The following is an 18,702-nucleotide window of genomic DNA, read 5'->3' as shown; positions in this document are numbered from 1 at the left end:
ACCACTTTACCCGGTTACTCTCAATCTTGAGAGGGTCTAATTGTCACTGGACCGATGAGGCAAAGGGGGAAAGTTCTGCAATATTTTCCTTGAAGTCATCTCTCTCCTGAATCTTCCTACGAGACCCCTTCTCCACCGGCTGTATACACACTCAAAGTTCTCATCTATTGGAGAGAAAACTCCTAGACAAAACCTCAGACCCTGCCTCAGCTCTACATCCTAATCTAATCCTGTCCTAAACGGTCTTTAAAAAAGTTGAAATGACTAGCCTATTTCCTGATAGCCTATATTTTCTTCATTGAAGTCACGTGGGATCCCACAACACCCATAAGGATCCCCAATTTCCAAACCTGACAGACACTTCCGGCCTTCATTTTACTTGACTTCTCCAGGGCATGTGGTCCTGCTGACTGTTCTGTTATTTGGTGACCCCAAATGGTTCAAATGCAATACATGCTCAGTGTAAAATGTTCGAATATCACTGAACACATGCAATTGAAAGGCAGAGCCTACCCAACCCTCCACCCTTCTCAGTTTCATGTTCTACAAATAACAACCATTACCTTTAGAAGTATATCCTTGCAAAATTTTAATACATTTACAAACATAAATAAAAATAGAATCATACTATAACAGTCTTCCAAATTCTTCTGTTTTTGTTTATAGAAAGGCATTTTTCTATATCAGTACATCTAATTCTCTTCATTTTTGTAACTAAAAGTATTCACAGGAGTTGAAAAATCACAGCCAATTAACTCATAAGAACCTCAGAAATGCTCTTCTGAGGTCATTTAATTTTGCCCTCATGTTTTCAGTGACTGTAACTATACATTTACCTCTGCTCTCAACCAAAATGTCACCGACAGTCAAGAAATAAGAATACAGAGAACAGTAAACAACAACAACGACAGCAAAAGAAGAATGCTGGCAAAATTCTGGAATCTAAAAAGCAGACCAAAAACTAGTAACTGATCTAGTCTAGAGAAAGCTAAATGCTTCACGCCTTCCACCAGAGTGGCAAAGACTTCCCTTGCGAAAGAAAATCCAGGGCCTCCTCTTCTTTCCGGACACACCTGGATTGTTTCCCAGGCTTCCCCGCAGTGAGGCAAGGCCACATGCCTGAGGCTGGCAAACAAGATGTGGGCGGAAGTGACCTGCACCAGTCGCAGGCCCGGCCCCCGAAACGCCCCTGAGCGCCCTCCTCCGTGTGCTAGTCCTCCCCCCGCGGCCTGGAGCGGCAGCCTTTCTGGAGACAACAGGTTGAAGGCAGAAGAGTCACTGTCAGCGCGGGCCCCACATGACTACATGGAGAGGGCTGTCTAACTGACCTTCCCCTAGAACGAGTACTTAAGGAAAAAAACAAACCATTACATATATATATATATATATATACACACACACACACATATTTTTTATTTGAACTATTTTATACGTGGGGATCTGGCTGTAGAAACATTGCCTACTGAAACTAAAACCTTGGAAAAGTTTAGGAATTATAGGTATTGTATCTCTACAGTTGGAAAGTACAATTAGGGTTGGAAAGAGATCAGTATAAAGCCTGCATAAGACTCCTACTTGACCCAGACAACTGGTAAGAATGCCAAAAGTTTATTCCTTCTGTAAGGGTAAATCAAAAGTCTGGTTGGTCGAGTTTGGCTGGGTTCAGAATACATTCCCACAACAGCTCAGCATGAGGGTGGAGTGGCACACCACATCAGAACTGAAGGATGCACAAGACTGAAAGGGCCCACCTGGAGTCTTGCACAATGAAAGATAAAAGACTTCACCTCATTAAGAATTCTTGGAATTTCGTGCATGACAAAGATTCCCAAGGCTTCCAAAGAGAAAAAGATGATTCAAATACAAAGGATTAGGAACCAGAATTACACAGGACTACTCAATGGCAATAATGGAAGTTAAAAGACAGTGGGATTCTACTTTTAAAAAACCTGACAGCACGTAATTTCTAAACCTAGTCAAGCTATCAATTAAAAACCAGGAAAGTTATTTTCCACACATCGTCAAGCAGCTATTGAGGGACAGGCCCTACCAAAGTGAGGGAAGTCCCCAAACAAAGAGAAAAGCATAGGATCCAGGAAATAAAGCTCCAACAGAGAAGAGAAATATCAAAACCACTAATGAGGTACCAACTTACACTGGCCAGAATGGCCATCATCAAAAAGTCTACAAACAAGAAGTGCTAGAGAGGGTGTGGAGAAAAAGGAACCCTAGTACACTGTTAGTGGGATTGTAAATTGGTGCAGCCACTGTGGAAAACAGTATGGAGATGCCTCAGAAAACTAAACATAGAACTACCATTTGATCCAGCAATCCCATTCCTGGGCATCTATCCAGAGAAAACCATGACTCGCAAAGACACATGTACTCCAGTGTTCATTGCAGCACTATTTTCAATAGCCAAGACATGGAAACAACCTAAATGTCCATCAACAGAGGAGTGGATCAAGAAGATGTGGTACATAGACACAATGGAATATTACTCAGCCATTAAAAGGAACGAAATACCGGCATTTTTAGCAACATGGATGGACCCAGAAATTATCATGCTAAGTGAAGTCAGCCAGACAATGAGACACCAACATCAAATGCTTTCACTGACATGTCGAATCTGAAAAAAGGACGCAACGAACTTCTTTACAGAATAGATACTGACTCGCAGACTTTGAAAAACTTATGGTTTCCGAAGTAGACAGTTCGGGGGTGGGGGGGGGAAATGCGCTGGGGGTGTGGGATGGAAATCCTATCAAACTGGATTATGATGATCACTGTACAACTACAAATGTAATAAATTCATTGAGTCATAAAAAAAGAGAGAGAGGAGAAATAAAGGCAATCCTGAGAACGGTACTGAAGGAAAAGCCCGGATGTTAGCTGTGGGGCGGCCTTGAGAGCAACCAGTCCAAGAGGAAATGGGGGAGAGAGCACGTCAGAAAGGATGACGTCCCAAAAAAAGAACTTCTGGATCATGTAGAGTTTTAAGTTTCTTGTGAGAGATTTCAATTGTACACAGAAAATTAAATAAAGGGGAAAATAGGCAATTATTAATTTTGATAGAAATATTTGTATGAGAAAGGAGACACAATTAAGGTATAGTATTTGACTCAGCTGTGAGTAAGATGAATATAGTTATAATAATGTAAGCAGTAAATGCTGATTTGACCCAAAGTAGCCATTTAACTATAATTAACATGTTATAATATTAGCATAGTAGGAGGGGGAACATGGGGTGGAGGTAAAATCAAATTAAGGAACAGTTTAAATTTTCTTAAGTTTTAAATTATATACCTGCAGGTTTTCTATAAAAAGTAAATTTTAAAAATACACCCCAGGAGTTCCCATCGTGGCACAGCAGAAACAAATCCGACTAAGAACCATGAGGTTGCGGGTTCGATCCTTGGCCTCACTCAGTGGATTAAGGATCTGGCGTTGCTGTGAGCTGTGGCGTAGGCCGGTGGCTACAGCTCCGATTCGACCCCTAGCCTGGGAACCTCCATATGCTGCCCCAGTGCAGCAGTGCCCTAAGACAAAAAAATAAATAAACAAATAAAAATAAATAAAAATATACCCCCATACAGTAGGAAAGCATACAGCCACAAGAAAAGCCAGCTTACGGTGGCCTATAGGGAGGTGTATTTTTTCTCACATAACAAGAAGACAGGGGTAGGCAGCTGCTGGCATCAATTCAGCAGCTCAGCAATGTCAGGGTCACTGCTCCTGCACTTCTCTTGGCCATTCCCTCACGGCCATAGGATGGGTGCCCCAGCCCCAGGCATTACACCCACATTCAAGGAATGAGGAGGGAGGAAGGGGCTCTGTGCCATCTATTCTCTTTCTCAGGAAAGCAAAAGCCTTCTCAGAATCCCAACAGTCTTCTGCCTTCATCTTCTTAGAGTTCATGTGGCCACTTCTAACTACAAGGGGGTCTGGATGAATTTAGCTTTTCTAACCTCCGTACAGGAGTCAGGCAGATAGCAAAGGGGTGAAAATAGGTGATAACTTGGCCAACTAATGATGTCTGCCGAATTGTGCAAAAACGAAATGGGGTGTACATGCGTGCACACCAACAACGTAACTTAAGCAGATGTAATCCCAGTTACCCTCTAACCAACCACCTTACCATCTATTTCCTTACATCTGGCCTGTTTTCCGCATGTTAAAATAGCACATCATCTGTACACACAGGCGATCAAGGTATAAACATGCCTCAATTCACTTAACTGCTTCTGAGTTTGCCATGAGGAACAGTGCTTTCATAAACCTAGCATTCCACGTTTCTTGAAACTCTCCTCGAGAAAACCACTGGCTTCTAACACCACTTTTCTGTCTACTCTGCTTCTGTCTCATCGATTGGTCCCTTTGCCTCTGCTCATCTCCTAAACGTGCCTCGTCGGTCTATCTTTGGTCCTTTCCCACTCTACAGATCCTTTCAGGGCAGGCTCAGCTGCTGAGGCTCAGCTGCTGAGCCTGCCCGCAGCCTTAGCTGCTTTCACCGCCTGTGCAAACCTCTGCCGTTCTGGCGCGGACTCTACCTGGTCCCCGGCCTCACCCCGGAGTTTTACACCCGCGCGCCAGCCGCCTGTGAATCCCCACTCAGACGTCCTGCCGGAGCCCGTCCCGCCCGCCTTTCCCGCAAAGCCCGTACCTTCTCGGCGTTCTTCACCTTTTGGGGAGTGAAACTCTGCCTCTTCGACACCTCGGTGTCCCCCGCACGCCTGCCCTTATTACTAAGCCCACGTTAGCTCTGAAAACAGGACTTGGACGGCCTCCTCCCCATGGTGGCTCCCCCGCCAGCTTGATCATCACAAAACGCGCAGGCCAGCACTTCAGAGCTCTCGCCACCGCGTCCCCCTGCCCGGTCTCGTCTTCCGGCCTCCGTGAGGGCTTTTTCTCCCTGAGCAAAACGACCGCTTGTCCCCTACGAGCTTGGGCAAAGCGCTCGTGCCGCTCAGCACGCCTCTCCCTCAGTCCTAAGAGAGGCCTGCGCTCCCAGGTCCTGGCCTGCTCGCCGCTCTGGATCACTCCTTCCCCACCAGCCTGGCGACACGGCGCCCCCCTTCCTGACTCTTGTCTTTCCCTGACCCCCCCCCCCCCCGCCCCCACCACCCCGTTCCGAGCGCAGGTGGTGCCCAGCTGAGAACAGCTCAGCTGCGATGTCTACAGCAACACGCCTCCAGCAGGAACCGTGCTGTGGATCCCGTCTTCTCCCGCCAGGGGCACTCCGCAGAATCCCCTCTGGGGAGGCCGGGCGGGCGGCAGCAGCTCCCGGTCAGCCTCAGGATCAGCAGGGCAAACACGTGGCCCACTTGCTACGCCGTACATACAACCATTCTGTCTTTCCCTCTCTGGACGACATTCGATACCGTACATGAGCGACTCGCTACTTCACACAACAGAGGCTTCGTGTTAGGTGATCCCCCCCCCCCCCGCAGGGAGGTGCAAGCGTGCTGAGCCTGCGCGAACCGGGCTAGGCTAAAACGCAATGTTCGGCAGGTTGGGTATATCACACGTATTTTCGACCTACAATATGTTCATTTTACAATGAGTGCCTCAGGTCGTAACCCCACGGTTAAGCTGAGGAAGATCCATGCCGTTGCCACTTCTTCCAAAACGCATCTGGCAGCCATCTCCTTCTACCTGCTTTAGTGCCTCCAATAAAAGCCAAGTCACCGCCACCTCCAACTGCGCTACGGCCGTCTCCCACCCCGACGTCCGCCTCCTCCTTCACCTTGCGGCCGTTCCTGCTCTACACGGCCAGCAGAGCAGGCTTTTAAAAGTACCAGAGAGATGATACATTCCTTTACTCAAACCCCTTGGATGGCTTCAGACAAAACTCAAAACTTCGTTCCACGGTCTACAGGGGACTGCACCATCCAGGCCCTGCCTAGCTCCCCGACTCTGCAGACGCACCACACACACCGCTCTCTGGTTTTGGTTTGTTTGGTCTTTTAAGGGCCACACCAGAAGCACATGGAGACTCTTGGGTTAGGGGTCAAATCAGAACTGTAGCGGCCAGCCTACACCACAGCCACAGCAACGCAGGATTCTTAACCCACTGAGGGAGGCCAGGGATCGAACCCAGTCTGCATGGATACTAGTCGGGTTCATTAGCCACTGAGCCATGACGGGAACTCCTGCTCTCCGGTTTTGCCTCATGGCTCAGAAACGCCCTCTCATTCTAATGCTCTGCACCTGCCATTCCCTCTGCCTGAAATGTTCTCCGCCTAATACTTCAAATACTTAGCTTTCTCTCATCTTTCATGTCTCAGCTCAAACATCACTTCCTCACAACATCTTCCCTCACCCTATCGTTTAAAGTAGGTACCCCCACCTCGTTAGTTACTAGCACATCCTACTATTTCTTTTATTGCAATTATAAATCCAGAATGACCTTGCTTATTCACTTGTGTACTATTTCACTCCCTCGCTAGAGTGCTGATTTCACAGGGGCAAGGACCTTGGTGTCGTGACCACAACTGTATCCCCAGCTCCTGACAGAACACTGAATGCACACGTCTCTGATTTTCACTTCTTCAAAGAGCCTTCCTGAGTCACCATCCAGGGCTGTCTTTCGGAAGCCCCTCTCTACCCTACTTACACGGTCTGCGTTCCCTGCACTCCCCTCCTTGGCTGTTGCTTTGTAAATTGGCGTAAGTGATTTATGTTTATGTTTGTTGAAAGGGCTAGCTTCTATTTTCCGGCTCATGATACACAGGGCTAGAAAGACAGGAGCTGCAGGCACTTTGGTGGCTTCTGGACAGAGCTGGCAAGTCATCTTCCTGACAGGGGTCCTGCTTTATGCTTTGGCTCAACAAGGCAACTACTCACCGAAGCAGTCCCTGGTTCTCTACTGTACCTGCAACGTGGCTGCTAAACCCTAACCAGGGTTCAGGATCTAGATCTTGGGCAGGTAAGCTCGGACGTGTCGCCTGAGTCACCAGCAGGAGCAGCGGAAGGAAATGGGCACTGTGGGAGGGCGGCACTCTGGGTAGACAGAGCTTAAGCTCCTCAGCCTGGCATCAGGTCTGACTAAACGTCTCTTCTAACCAAGCTGCACAGTGGGAAGAAAAGTGAGGGAAGACAAAAGAGGCTACAGCAGGTAGCAGAGAAACGTGATCTGAGGACGAACTTCCAAGCTCACTTTCTCAGTCCCTCTACTGATGCTGCGCTGAATCCAGGCAGAATCAAACTAAGGGATTTCTGGGGTCCACAGAATGGGCCAGACTGGAAAACAGGAGAAATGTCATAAGTCTGCCTTCTTTGTAGCAGTGACTCTCAGAGGAGAAACCCAAAGTTTCTAGCCTGCAGTAGAACCACAACTAGAACCAGTTAGAAACAGGGGTCAGCAAACAGCCCACAGCCCACAAGCCAAATCCAGCTTACTGCCCAGTTTTTTGCTTTTGTTTTTTAGGGCCACACCTGCAGCATATGGAAGTTCCAGGCTAGGGGTCCAAAAGGAGCTGTGGCTGCCGGCCTACACCACAGACGCAGCCACTCGAGATCTGAGCCACGTCTGTGATCTACACCACGGCTCGCGGCAACACCAGACCTGTAACCCACTCAGCGAGGCCAGGATGAAACCCACATCCTCATGGACACTAGTCAGGTGCGTTACCGCTGAGCCACACCGGGAGCTCCCTGGTGCCCATTTTTGTAAGTGAAGTTTTCTCAGAGCCACTCAACACCGCTTGTTCACTGTCTACGGCTGCTTCTGCACTGCGGCAGCGGAGCTGAGCAGTCGAGACGGACCGGCCTGCGAAGCCAATCTGGTCCTTATAGAAGACGTTTGCTAACCCTTGACTTGGCGGATCATTTAAAATATACATGCTCTGGAGTCAGACAGAGCTGAGTTCGAGTCAGTCGTTACCTTGCAGAGTTTCGTGCGGATGGAGTGAGACGGTCCCTACGGAGCCAGCTACGTACGGCCCGAGTGCGCAAATGTTAATGATTACATGCATGTGGACCCATCTACTTTAAATTCTCCTGCTCGGCTTCAAGTTGAAGCGGATGAGCATTCGCTTTTCTCTCCTTCAAAGGGCATGACATTCTCCTCCCCATTTCTGTGTAGACAACCTGGACCCCGCCTGTCCTTCCCTTCAAGCCCAGCACACACGCCTCCATCTGGCCTTGGAATCTAAAAGGCACCAGTACCCGTGCTTTCTCTTGCTTGTTTCCTAGCGGAATATACAACATGCGGCCCATCCTACGCCACAGTCACACAGACAGACTGTCCTCGGGTTTACAGCTGCTCAGGACCCCACGGGAAGCTGCCTAAGGTCTACCACAGGCCCCGGGCCTCTGCGTTCTCTTTGCCTTGAGGCCCAGCAGACGTGCGATTTCAGAGACGAAGCCTTATTCTTTTTTTTTTTTTTTTTGCTTTTTAGGGCTGCCACCGTGGCATATGCAGGTTCCCAGGCTAGGGTGGAACCGGAGCTGTAGTCACTGGCCTACGGCACAGCCACAGCACCGCCAGATACGAGCCGCGTCCGTGACCTACACCACAGCTCACGGCAACACCGGATCCTTAGCCCACTGAGCGAGGCCAGGGTTCGAACCTTCGTCCTCACGGATGCCAGTCAGATTCGTTAACCACTGAGCCACGACGGGAACTGGGACAGCCTTCGTCTTGACTGTCACCTGCTGGTGTGAGATGGTGGTTTCTAGCTGCCCACAGCAGTCTGCATTTCTGTCAGAAAGGATTCACCCACAAGCAGGGAATCTGACCAGAGAACCTGCACAGTTCTCACTCTGAGGTGCGTACTCTGGAAGCAGCTTCCTCTCCGCATAACCTCCTAGTCGGCTGCCTCGCCAGGGAACGGCGAGACTTTCATCGGGACGCCAGGCTCCATCTCAACTGTCCCGCCAGGCCAGAGTAACCGCTTCTGCCACTGAACTCCTCCAGTGCGGACGGACTGTCACATCTGACAACTAGCATGGGCTTCCTGGGGGTTATTCGTCTTCTCCTGGAACCACGCACTTGATACCTACACTCGAATAACTACTAGCCACCTCAGACTCAGCCTGTTCAGAATCGAATTCCTGATTCTTAGTCCCTGTCCCAGTCTTGCAGTCTCTTCCCTCTCCTGTGCACTTAGCCACTTCAGTAAATGACAAACCATTCTTCCAACTGCTAGATCAAAACCCTGAGATCATTCTTGGGAATTCCCTGGTGTGGCTTTGTCCCTGCTGTGGCATAAATTCAATCCCTGACCCGGGAACCTCTGCATACTGCAGGCGGGGCCAAAAGCAAACAAACAAAACGAAAAAACAAAAAACTCTGAAGTCATTCTTGACTCTTTCTTTCAGACCCTTAATCCAACCGCTGGATTAAACTGCCAGCTCTGGCTTCAAAGCACCCCGGCACCTGCCGCTTTCTTTCGCCTTCACTGCCAGCACCGCTGGGCCACCACCGCCTCACCCGGATGACCAGCCGCTTCCTAATCGTCTCCCTGCTTCGACCCCTGCCCTCTGCGGCCTGACCCGCCCAGTGGTCTGCTTTAAGAAACAGGCCACGTGCCGGGCCACACTCTGCATGGTTCTCCACCGGTTCCCGCGTCGGACTAAAAGCCACATGGCTGTACGATGACCTGTGCGGCCCTGAGCTGTCTGGCCTCCCCCTGTCTCTCTGAAGTCACCTCCTCTCGCTCGTCTCGCTCTGGCACAAGGGCCTTCTCAGAGCTCTTTGATCACAGCAAGCACACTAACAATTCGGGGCTTTGCGATGACTGTTCCTTTTGCCCAGAACATTCTTCCCAAAGACATTTTGCTCTCTCCTGTGCTTCCATATCCCCTAAAATGTAATCTTAGCAAGAGGCCTTTCCTGACCCCCTACCCACAGCAGCAAGGCTCTACTCCGCCCTGCCAGGGCCACATGCTCCCTATTCCCTTATGCTAGAGTGTTTTCTCCAGAGCACGGATGACACGTCATATGCTGTGTATTTACTCGACTGACTTCTGCTCTCTCCCCTACAAGAACACAAGTGCTATGAGGCTAGGATCTCCATTTGGTTACTATTATATCTTCAATCTCTAGATTATGCCTGATATGTCATAAACGTTCAATAAATTGGGGAGTAAATTAATATGTTCTATCCTTTCTCCTAACCTATAAACAGCTTGTGCAGGGAGACCTTGCTATCTTCTTCCTGTGGTCCTAGAACCTAGCACTGTGTCCTGAACACAGCAGGTGTTCAAATAGTTTGTTAGAATTAGGATTCAATCACAGCTCTGGAAATCTGGAGTTTGCATCAGATCCTGATGCTATACTGGTATTTCATGCTCCTCTTCTAGGACTCCAAAATTCTCCGGTCCAAAATCTATAGCATTATGGATGTCTGTGACATTATGAATAACTAATCTACAGGGTACCACTGAGAGCTGCCCTCAGTGACAGAGATTCTGATCAAGTAGCTCAGATACTCAGATTACAGGGCTACTCATTTCATGGCCAGCTGGCTCTGCTGTGTGCCACCAGCCTTCCCCCAGCCTTCTCTCATATCTAGTGCATTTTGTGAAAGTATTTGGCTATAAACAGAATCAGTCATAGACAGGAAACCAAAACTCTCTTTCTATTGCTGGATAAGTAAGGATATAGCCTGATGGTCAATAATACTATCATATAGGAGAGACACTGTATTACCTCAGGACATGGCTGTTTTTAAAAATGACAAAGTCTACCTCAATGAGAAGAACATTTACGAACCTGGTAGCTAAAACAAAGAAATTAGAATAGGCAAAGCTCCTAGAGTGACTTTTCTTCTCTAGCTTCATTAACTTGAAAAATAATAATAGATCAATTAAATATGACTCATATCTCTGATTTTGGTTCTGAATTTAATACAGAAAAAAAGCCAGCACAAGATGAAAGAATAAACAAGATAAGAGAGCCAGACATAAGAAATAAGATTAATTTCGACATCAGACTTTGCAGCAGCCGGCTACACACAAACAGGAGTGGGGCAAAGGCAGGTCCCTGGGCCAAGAGAGCAAGACGGCGTCTGACTGCCTGTGGATGCCCTTTGCTGATCCAAAAACAGCTGGCAGGCTGGGTTCAAACCGTGAACGTTACTAAAGGGCAAGGTAAAAGGCAGATGACTCAGACAACTCAGCAGTCTAATTCAAACACAGGTCACTAGCACGAGGAAAACAACCCGCCGTGTCTCACTAGGACAAACCCCAGCATCAGATGACACCGAGCTGTGCTTTTCCTCAGCTCCCTCTGCGCCCCCGCATTCTTTCCTGCCCCTCTTCTACTGAGTCTGTGCTGCACCAGCCACTTTGTTTTGGAATCCTCAAAACTCCCCTTCAGAGAGAGAACGCAAGCCAACACTGCTCTATACTTACTACCAGGTGGGTCAATAAAGAGAAGCAAAACGGTCCCTCCACAGTCATTTCTAAGACTGTCCTGAGGCAGCAGCATAAGGTCCAAGAGAGCTTAAGCAGCCACCTCACCCAGCGCTCAGGCTCTCCAGCCCCGTCCCAGTCTGCCTGGCACCTGCGACCTCTTCCAGCTCTTCAGAGCACTGGCTGCACACCGCGGGTGTGAGGACAGGGAGGGAGGGACATCAATGCCACAGCAGTGGGGAGCAGGATTTGAACCCTGTTCAGGGTCTCCCAGGAAACCGCTGTGTGTCGCATCCATGGCAAGAAGCTGCTTCTCCTCCCAGCCTGCTTCTACCTTCCATGCTACCAGCTCCCATGTGGCTCAACTGACACAGCCTGGAGTCAGAAAAGCAGATGGAACTCTTCCTGCACAGGATGAAGCAGAATCAAGAACGCTAAGGAAGAACGGAGAGGCAGTTCCTCAGGTTGGGGAACTCCCTGACACCCCAGGACAACCAAAGGTCAGTCATATCTTAAATCCAGCATGAAGAGAAGAAAAACATGCCAATTTTTACTTGCGTTCCTATTACTCTTTATTGGTTCCTTAGGCTTCCGGAAGCTAGGATTATCTTGGCCTGAAAACTTGAAACTGATTTGCTAAAGACATCTAAACGGTTGCAAAGTGAAAGGGAAGAGACAGTTACCTGTTTTTCTAGGACTACATTTCGGTCACTCACCACTGAGTCAGCATTAATCAGATTAACTATCCTGTGGCTTGAGTAGGTAAAGTATCTTTTAAAAAACAAAGCAGTATAATTGAGAAGACATGCCATGCACATAAATAACTAAAAATAATTCCCTGTCACAATGAGGGGAGGACAATTCTGATCTTGGTATCTGTGTGTCACTAGAGGTGTTGAAAAAGAAAAAATAGAAGTGGATTCAGCAACCCTGCCCTTGATACATCCTGGGGCTGGAAATGGCAATTTCAGTGGTCCCTGAATTTCCTACCCTTTCCCTGACAAATTAAACATTCCGAAAGCTCAGAAAAATTCTGGAAAAAAATATGCAAAGTATCTACTTCATTTAAAAGACGTTTAAGTAGTTATTCATAAATTACTGCCTTATTTAATAAAGTCATCATGAAATTCAAGAAAATAAGTTAAACTACAGGAAAATTCCAGATAAAACTACAAAGCTAAACACCAATTTGGTCCAGCACTACTACAGTGACTTAAGGATGGAGACTCAGATACAGTTCTTTAAACGAGTAGCCCTTAGATCCCTATAGCATCCCTCCTATAGACGGAAGACAGCATGGTCTTTGAACCCAGCCAGCCCTCCGGTCCTGAGTTTCTCCCTCTTAATGCCAAGAACAACCCCGCTAGAAAAACAAGCCTGCGCCAGCCCCAGCCCCAGCCCCAGCCCCGCACACAGCTGGTGGCTGAGAGGCAGCAGCTTCCTCCCTTCATCCACTCTGGGGCTGGAGCAGGAGGAGAGAAAATGTTCAAGAGCGGTTTGGGGCTCAGGAAGCCTCCACGGTCCCACCCTTCTTCTCCTCCCCCACCCCCCAACCCCGTTGGAAGGTCAAAGTCAAAGAAGACAAAAATCGCACGGAGAAGCAGACTTCGCAACGGGGGAAAGGGATTCGACAACAGTCGTCTGGAGCTGGACACGGCGACTGCCCAGAAAGCTCCCCCCGCCACTTGGTCCTCCCCCCTCACACGTTCCGGGTCACCTCTGTGTGGGTCACGGGGCCGGCCAGGCAGCCCGGGAGGCAGCGGGAGCTCCCGGGCCGCGAGGCTCGAGCCGCGCGCGCTCAGGCGACGGTACCGCGAATGCGGGGGAGGAAGGGGCCCGAGGGCGGGAGGCGGGGCAGGAGAGACCCCAGGGGAGGATGCGGAGCAGGAGGGAGGGCGAGCTCGAGAAGCCACGACGGAATCCGAGCGAAACGGAAGCCGGGGGTACTGGATGGAGCGGAGTCCGAAGGACGGCATCCGCACGACAGCGGCCGGCGGGGGCCGGGCCGGTGACTCAGTGAAAGCGGCCAGGGCGGGCCCGGGAGACCTCGCCGCGCGAAGGAGACGGGCCGCGCGCGGGGACCCCGGGGCGAGCGCGGCCGCGGGGGGCTCACCGTGTCCTTGGACGAGCCCAGCTTCTTGAGGCCGTCCAAGGGCAGCAGGTCGGCCGAGTCCTTGTGGATGAACTGCACCGCCTGCTTCATCCGGCGCTGCTGCCGCAGCGACGCCGCCTCCCGCATGTCCGTCTCCTTGCGGCCGCCCTCGGTGAGGAGCCCTGAGTAAAACATCGCTGAGGCGCCCGTGGCCCAGCGTCCCAGCCTCCGCCCGCTCCCCGGCCGCCCGCCGCTTCGAGCCCTCCAGCGCCGCGAACGCCGCGCGCCGCCTTTTTTATAGCCGAGCGTGACGTCACGGGGAACAGCCAGTGCGCGCGCAGGGGGCGGGGCCGGCACAGCGCCCCCCCGGGGGGCGGGCCGGCACTGCGACCCCGGCCGGCGCGCGGCTTCCCGGCGTCTGCTGCCCACCTGCGCACGCACCTGCTGCGGGGCTGGAACTGGCGAGGAGGGACGGCGCTGGTCAGACTGACTCCGAGCGCGGAGGCTCCCCCGCGGCCCAACCAGTCCCTCCCGTTGTAGGTGCCCCGCATCCCCAGGGATGAGATATAGGGGACCCGATGCCGGAGCAGCTTCTCCCATTCCAGCCGCCGCCACTCCCTGGCCCCTACCTGACCACGCCGTGGCTGACCCCGGAATCACCGACAGCTGGGCCATGCCCCGATTCCCGCCGTCCGCGCTGCTTCTCGGCTTCACCAGTTCCCTCTTCCGCGCCCCTCCTGGAGCCCCAGAGCCCTAAGCCCCAGCTCGGGAGGACGGGCGTTGCACTCTAAAGTTGGGATCGCTCGGGATTTCTCCAACTTCACATCGGTCCCCACCCACCAGGCCACGTGACTGGGGAGGGGGCAGCCCCCGCGGGCCGGCCGGAGTTGTTCTTCCGGGACCCTCCCTCCTCCCAGCAACCCCTGCCCAGGGCCCCCACCCCCACCCCCTGCGCCCGGCACCGCGCCTCCGCGCTGGGGAAGCAGGGCCTGGCGGACGCCTGCGGGTCAGCCTGAGGCTGAGGAGTGGAGAGGGTCCCCGCCTCGACTGCACGCTAGTGTGAGCCCTGCACCTGCTCCTCCGCACACCTAACGGAAAAGCACGTTTTTCTCTGCCAACTCCGGGCTTCTTTCACGGGTCTCAAAAGCGTGCCCCTGGGAGTAACTGGAACCTGGTTTTCTTTGTGAATCTCTTACTTTCAAGCCATTTAATGGGGCCTTCAGGCATCCTGGGTCCGGGCCGCGATGTTGTGACTTTTAGTACAAACTGCGTTTCCACCCAGAAACCACCACCAGTACACTCTCGCACCCCGTCTCACAAAAGCAGGCATGAGGCAGGAAGCTCTGCTCTCTGAAGAGAACCAACCAAAGTGACAATAACAACATTTACTGAGCCTTTACTGTGTGCCAGGCACTGGCATAAATACTTCCTTGAATCCTGGCAACAGCTTATTAGATGGTATTATCATCATCATCCCCATTTTACAGGCAAACATCCGAGACTTCCTAACCAGCCTCCCCGGCGGGCCTTGGTTCCCTTCCGATCCGGCGCTGGCTGCTGCCAGAGGAATCTTTTCAAACCGCACACGTGATCATCTCACCTGCCTGCGTGGAGCCCCACAGAAGGCTTCCCATCGCTCTCAGGTAAAGACCCATACTCTTGCTGGCTCTGCCCTCCACCTGCACCTGCACTTTGGCCATGTCAGCCTTCTTTCTTCCAGGTCCTTGGAACAGCCATTCTCCCTCCCACCAAATGGCCTGCCTTTGACTATCCCGCCGTGCCCTCTGTCTGGAATGACCCTGCTACCCTGTGCAGTGAACAGACCTCGGGTCCCAGGCATTTCTTTAGGAAAGCCCTCTCTGACTTCCCAGAGGGGGTGGGTTCTCCCTAATTATAAACTGTGCCTCTCTCCTGGACATTCCACCTTTTTGGTGGTAGTGGTGGGGGCGTTATTGGTTATTTGGTTTATATTTCTCTCCTTCACTAGCTGTAATCTCCAAGGAAACTGGGTCCATTTTTTGCTTAACATTGAATCCCTAGCACACAGGAGGTGCTCAGTAACTACTAGTATAAGTACGGCAAGAAGTTAGGGTCTTATCCAAGGAAGGCAAATGGTACCCCAGACTGTCTACCTCCGGAACCCAGAAAGCAGAAAGGCTGGGTTTGACCTCCTGAAAGTGCTCTTTTTCCTCTGTTCCTGTCTCCAGCACTTGCCCCAGATTCGGAGCTCACATACTCCTGTGGGAAATACATCCAGAAGGCTGCTTACTTGGCTTCAGGGAAGCCCCCGGTTTCCTGTCCCCCAGGACACTCACGGAGCGCACCGTCTCCCGGAGGGGGGCAGCAAGGGGGGTGGGATGGCAGCTCACCTTCCGGTCCCCTGGCACACCCCCAGCAGTAAACAACAGTGGCTGCCCGGGGCCGTTCTGTCCTGTTGCCTGGATCCCTGCCTGGTCACTCCTCCAGGCCCGAGGCACCCAGGGGACGGTGAAAAACAGCCTTGCCTTGTGTCTCTGGGGTAGGTGCCTCTGAGCTCAGCAAAGCGTCCTGACAGGTCCGACAGTGAGCGCTCCAGGGGATCTGGCCAGGGCAGCCACTTTCCACTGAGAGGAAGCCAGGCAGGCAGATGCCAACTCCCCATGCTCAGGCAGCTCAGCTCAGAACTGCAGCCTTTTTGTTGAGGACTGCCCTGCAGAAGAAAGGGGCTCTTTTCACAGGTAAATTCCCCCACACCCCATCCAGAGCACCGGAAGCTGAATGTCTCCGGTTGAACTGGAATTGGGCCATGTCAGGTGTTACTGAACAATAAATAGGGCCTTGGCTAGAGCTGAATGCAGCGCCCTTTGCTAGAGTGGGACCTGTGTGCTGCAATTGGGCCTGTGGCCCCGACACCGCTGGTCCCGTCATCTCTCAGAGCTCTTCCTCAGCCAGACTGCCCTGGAGCTCGGGTCAAGACAGGGACCGACCCTAAGAGTTTCTGCAGACAGCAGACCTCTGCGCGGTTTAGCCGGTGTGCCCAGACGACTTTGACAATGACCCTTCCTATCTCCAAGCCTTAGGTCCCGCGTCGGTGAAAGCGATGCAGTGGGACTGCATGGAAAACTGGCCTCTGTAAACTCTGGACGGCTCTACCTACACGAAAGTTCTCCACATAGCCAACCTCCCTGCCCCACTGACCCATCTTGGGAGCAGAATAGACGTGTTAAAAGCGCAGGTGCTGGAGTCCAGCACTCTAGACCTGAATCTCTGCTCTGCTGCTTACCAGCTGCACAATGAGTAAGTTACGACACTGTGCTGAGTTCAGCTCCTCCCCTAGAAAATGCCGTTAGGAATACATCGCGGACCTCTCAGCACTGCCGTGAGGGTTAAATGAGATAATAATGCACCCAGCACGTGGAGGCGGGTAGTCCGGGCTCAGCAGAAGGCAGCTACCCCATCACCCGGGACAGCCTCAGGAAAACCAGAGGCTGCCGAGCCTCGGAATGGGCCCTGGCCTGGCCTCCTCTGTGCCCCCCTCCCCCAGGGCTCCAGACCTGAGCCCCCTGCATGGGCTAGGCCTCCCAGGGCAGGGGCTGCCTCCCTCTCTTCCTCTACATGGTGCCTCTGGGTCCTGAATGTACCAGGTGGCTCTGTTCTGAGGTCCTCTATGCCCTGCCGTGGCTGTCAGAGAGGGTCTGCCCTTGAGAATCATGGTAGACAAGCTGATGCTCTTTCAGTTAGAATTTCATTCGTGTTGTCCTCATTCTAAGTGACAGGAAAGCCAGTTGAAGATTTCTTCAGCAACAGTGAAAACTTTTTGCTCCTGAAACTAACACAATATTGTAAGTCAACTATACCTTGATTTTTTAAAAAAGGAAACCCGTGTTGTCCCCTTAATTTAAAAGTGCAGGGACTTCAGGCATGGCTGAATCGGGGTTCAAGCAACACGATCGCCGTGTTTCAGCTCGGAGCCTATGTCGCTGGAGGCAGGCTCCTGGAATCCTCTGGCCATTAGCAGCTCCCAGCTGGCAATCTGGTCCTTTAGCTTCTCTTCTTTCTTTTGAGTCTTCAGGTAACAAGAAAGGCTTTTGTGAACGGGTTACAGATGAGTGCTGGGACTGGCAGCCAGAGAAATAGAGAAGGGCGGAAGAGAAAAAGCAGAGAGCCCAGGAATTGTCACCTGTCTTCCCGCCCATGCGTCCTTGGCTCTGACTTTGCCCTTGGGCCCACGCTGAAGTCATGACCACTGCCTGGTCCCCTCCTCGCCACCCGGTCCTTGTGGCGGCAGGTCTGCTTCCCGCCCTGGGGCCTCCCACAACCGCAAAGCCCTCCGCAGGAAGCGTCTCCAAACTGTCCACGGCAGCCGTCACGTGTACACCAAGGTCTCTGGCAACACAGTGCGCGCAGGTTGGCACCCAGCCCTGAAGACTGTCTGCTCTGGCAGGTTAGTACGGAGGCAAGAGTTAGGCCTATTGCCTTCCTTCAGGGCAATGCCAACATCACGGCCTCATAGAACTGGGCTCACAGCAGCCTCGCCGCTGTTTTCCAAAGTGGCCTCAGTCTTTTGGACCCATTCCTGTCAGCAAAGATTTTGTTTCCTCTCCTGGATAAGGACAGGCTGTGACCTCCAACCGGACAGTAGAAAAGGGGAGGGAGAGGGCCCGGTCTCAGGATCTCAAGCAAGAGCGTCTGGCGGAAAGAGGCTTGCCTGCTGGGAGGCCTCCGCCGAGGTCTCTGCGCCTGCTGGGAGGCCTCTCCGTCTGGCCGTCTGGCCGGGCTTCGTGTGGTTTCAGCGAGAGACAGCGGAGCACAGGCCCCCCGCAGACTGACCCCTGCCCCCTTCCCTTTCCCTGTTCACCCCGAGCAAGGAGCTGGAGAAGGGGCGGCCCTCCAGAGGCCCAGGGAGAGCCCTTCGGTTGGGAGCTGGCCTGAGAGATGCCAAGCTCCTCAGGAGGCAGCACGGCCTCAGCTGTCACACCCAGCCAGAGGTGAGAAGGCTGCCAGGAGCTCAGGGCACCCTGGCCACCTGTCTATCTCAGGAGCACGGAGGCCGCCCCCGCCTCCGTATGCTGGTAACTACCCATGCTGCGTGGGTGTGACAGTGACGCGTCAGTGGCCCTCTCTGAGCAGCTCTGGGCTTGCGGGCCCTGGGCACAGAAAGGCCAGGGACTGTACACTCAAGTGTGCGGGCAGCCACACCCCCCCACCCCCCACCCCGCGCACGGCACTCGCGGGCCTGTTTTCACACAGCTCTGCACCGCCTGAGGAGC

General features: G+C 52.3%; 1 protein-coding gene and 1 long non-coding RNA gene across 4 annotated transcripts in view; both read right to left on the bottom strand.

Moving 5' to 3' along the window:
* NRIP3 (nuclear receptor interacting protein 3) overlaps window positions 1-14,350 on the bottom strand; it is a 28,691-nt gene extending 14,341 nt beyond the window's left edge. Inside the window, exons 1-2 of one of the 3 annotated variants that reach the window (XM_047754055.1) lie at window positions 14,083-14,350; window positions 13,475-13,635 (exon numbers count right to left, since the gene is read on the bottom strand). In XM_047754055.1, coding sequence (XP_047610011.1) covers window positions 13,475-13,635; window positions 14,083-14,128 — 207 coding nt within the window. In that variant the 5' untranslated portion in view covers window positions 14,129-14,350. Of the gene's footprint in view, window positions 1-13,474; window positions 13,725-14,082 lie in introns of those variants that run through there. The other 2 variants (XM_047754057.1, XM_047754056.1) reach the window with 2 other exon arrangements.
* Window positions 14,351-14,833: 483 nt separating this feature from the next.
* Window positions 14,834-17,477, bottom strand: LOC125111490 (uncharacterized). The gene is made up of 2 exons (XR_007130865.1): window positions 17,074-17,477; window positions 14,834-16,142 (listed from the first exon to the last, which is right to left on the bottom strand). It is a non-coding gene; the product is annotated as an uncharacterized LOC125111490 (long non-coding RNA).
* Between the last annotated feature and the right edge of the window lie 1,225 nt (window positions 17,478-18,702).

The sequence above is a fragment of the Phacochoerus africanus genome, chromosome 11, assembly GCF_016906955.1.
Source record: "Phacochoerus africanus isolate WHEZ1 chromosome 11, ROS_Pafr_v1, whole genome shotgun sequence".
Taxonomy (NCBI): Eukaryota; Metazoa; Chordata; class Mammalia; order Artiodactyla; family Suidae; genus Phacochoerus; species Phacochoerus africanus.
This window is presented reverse-complemented; position numbering and strand designations above follow the sequence as displayed.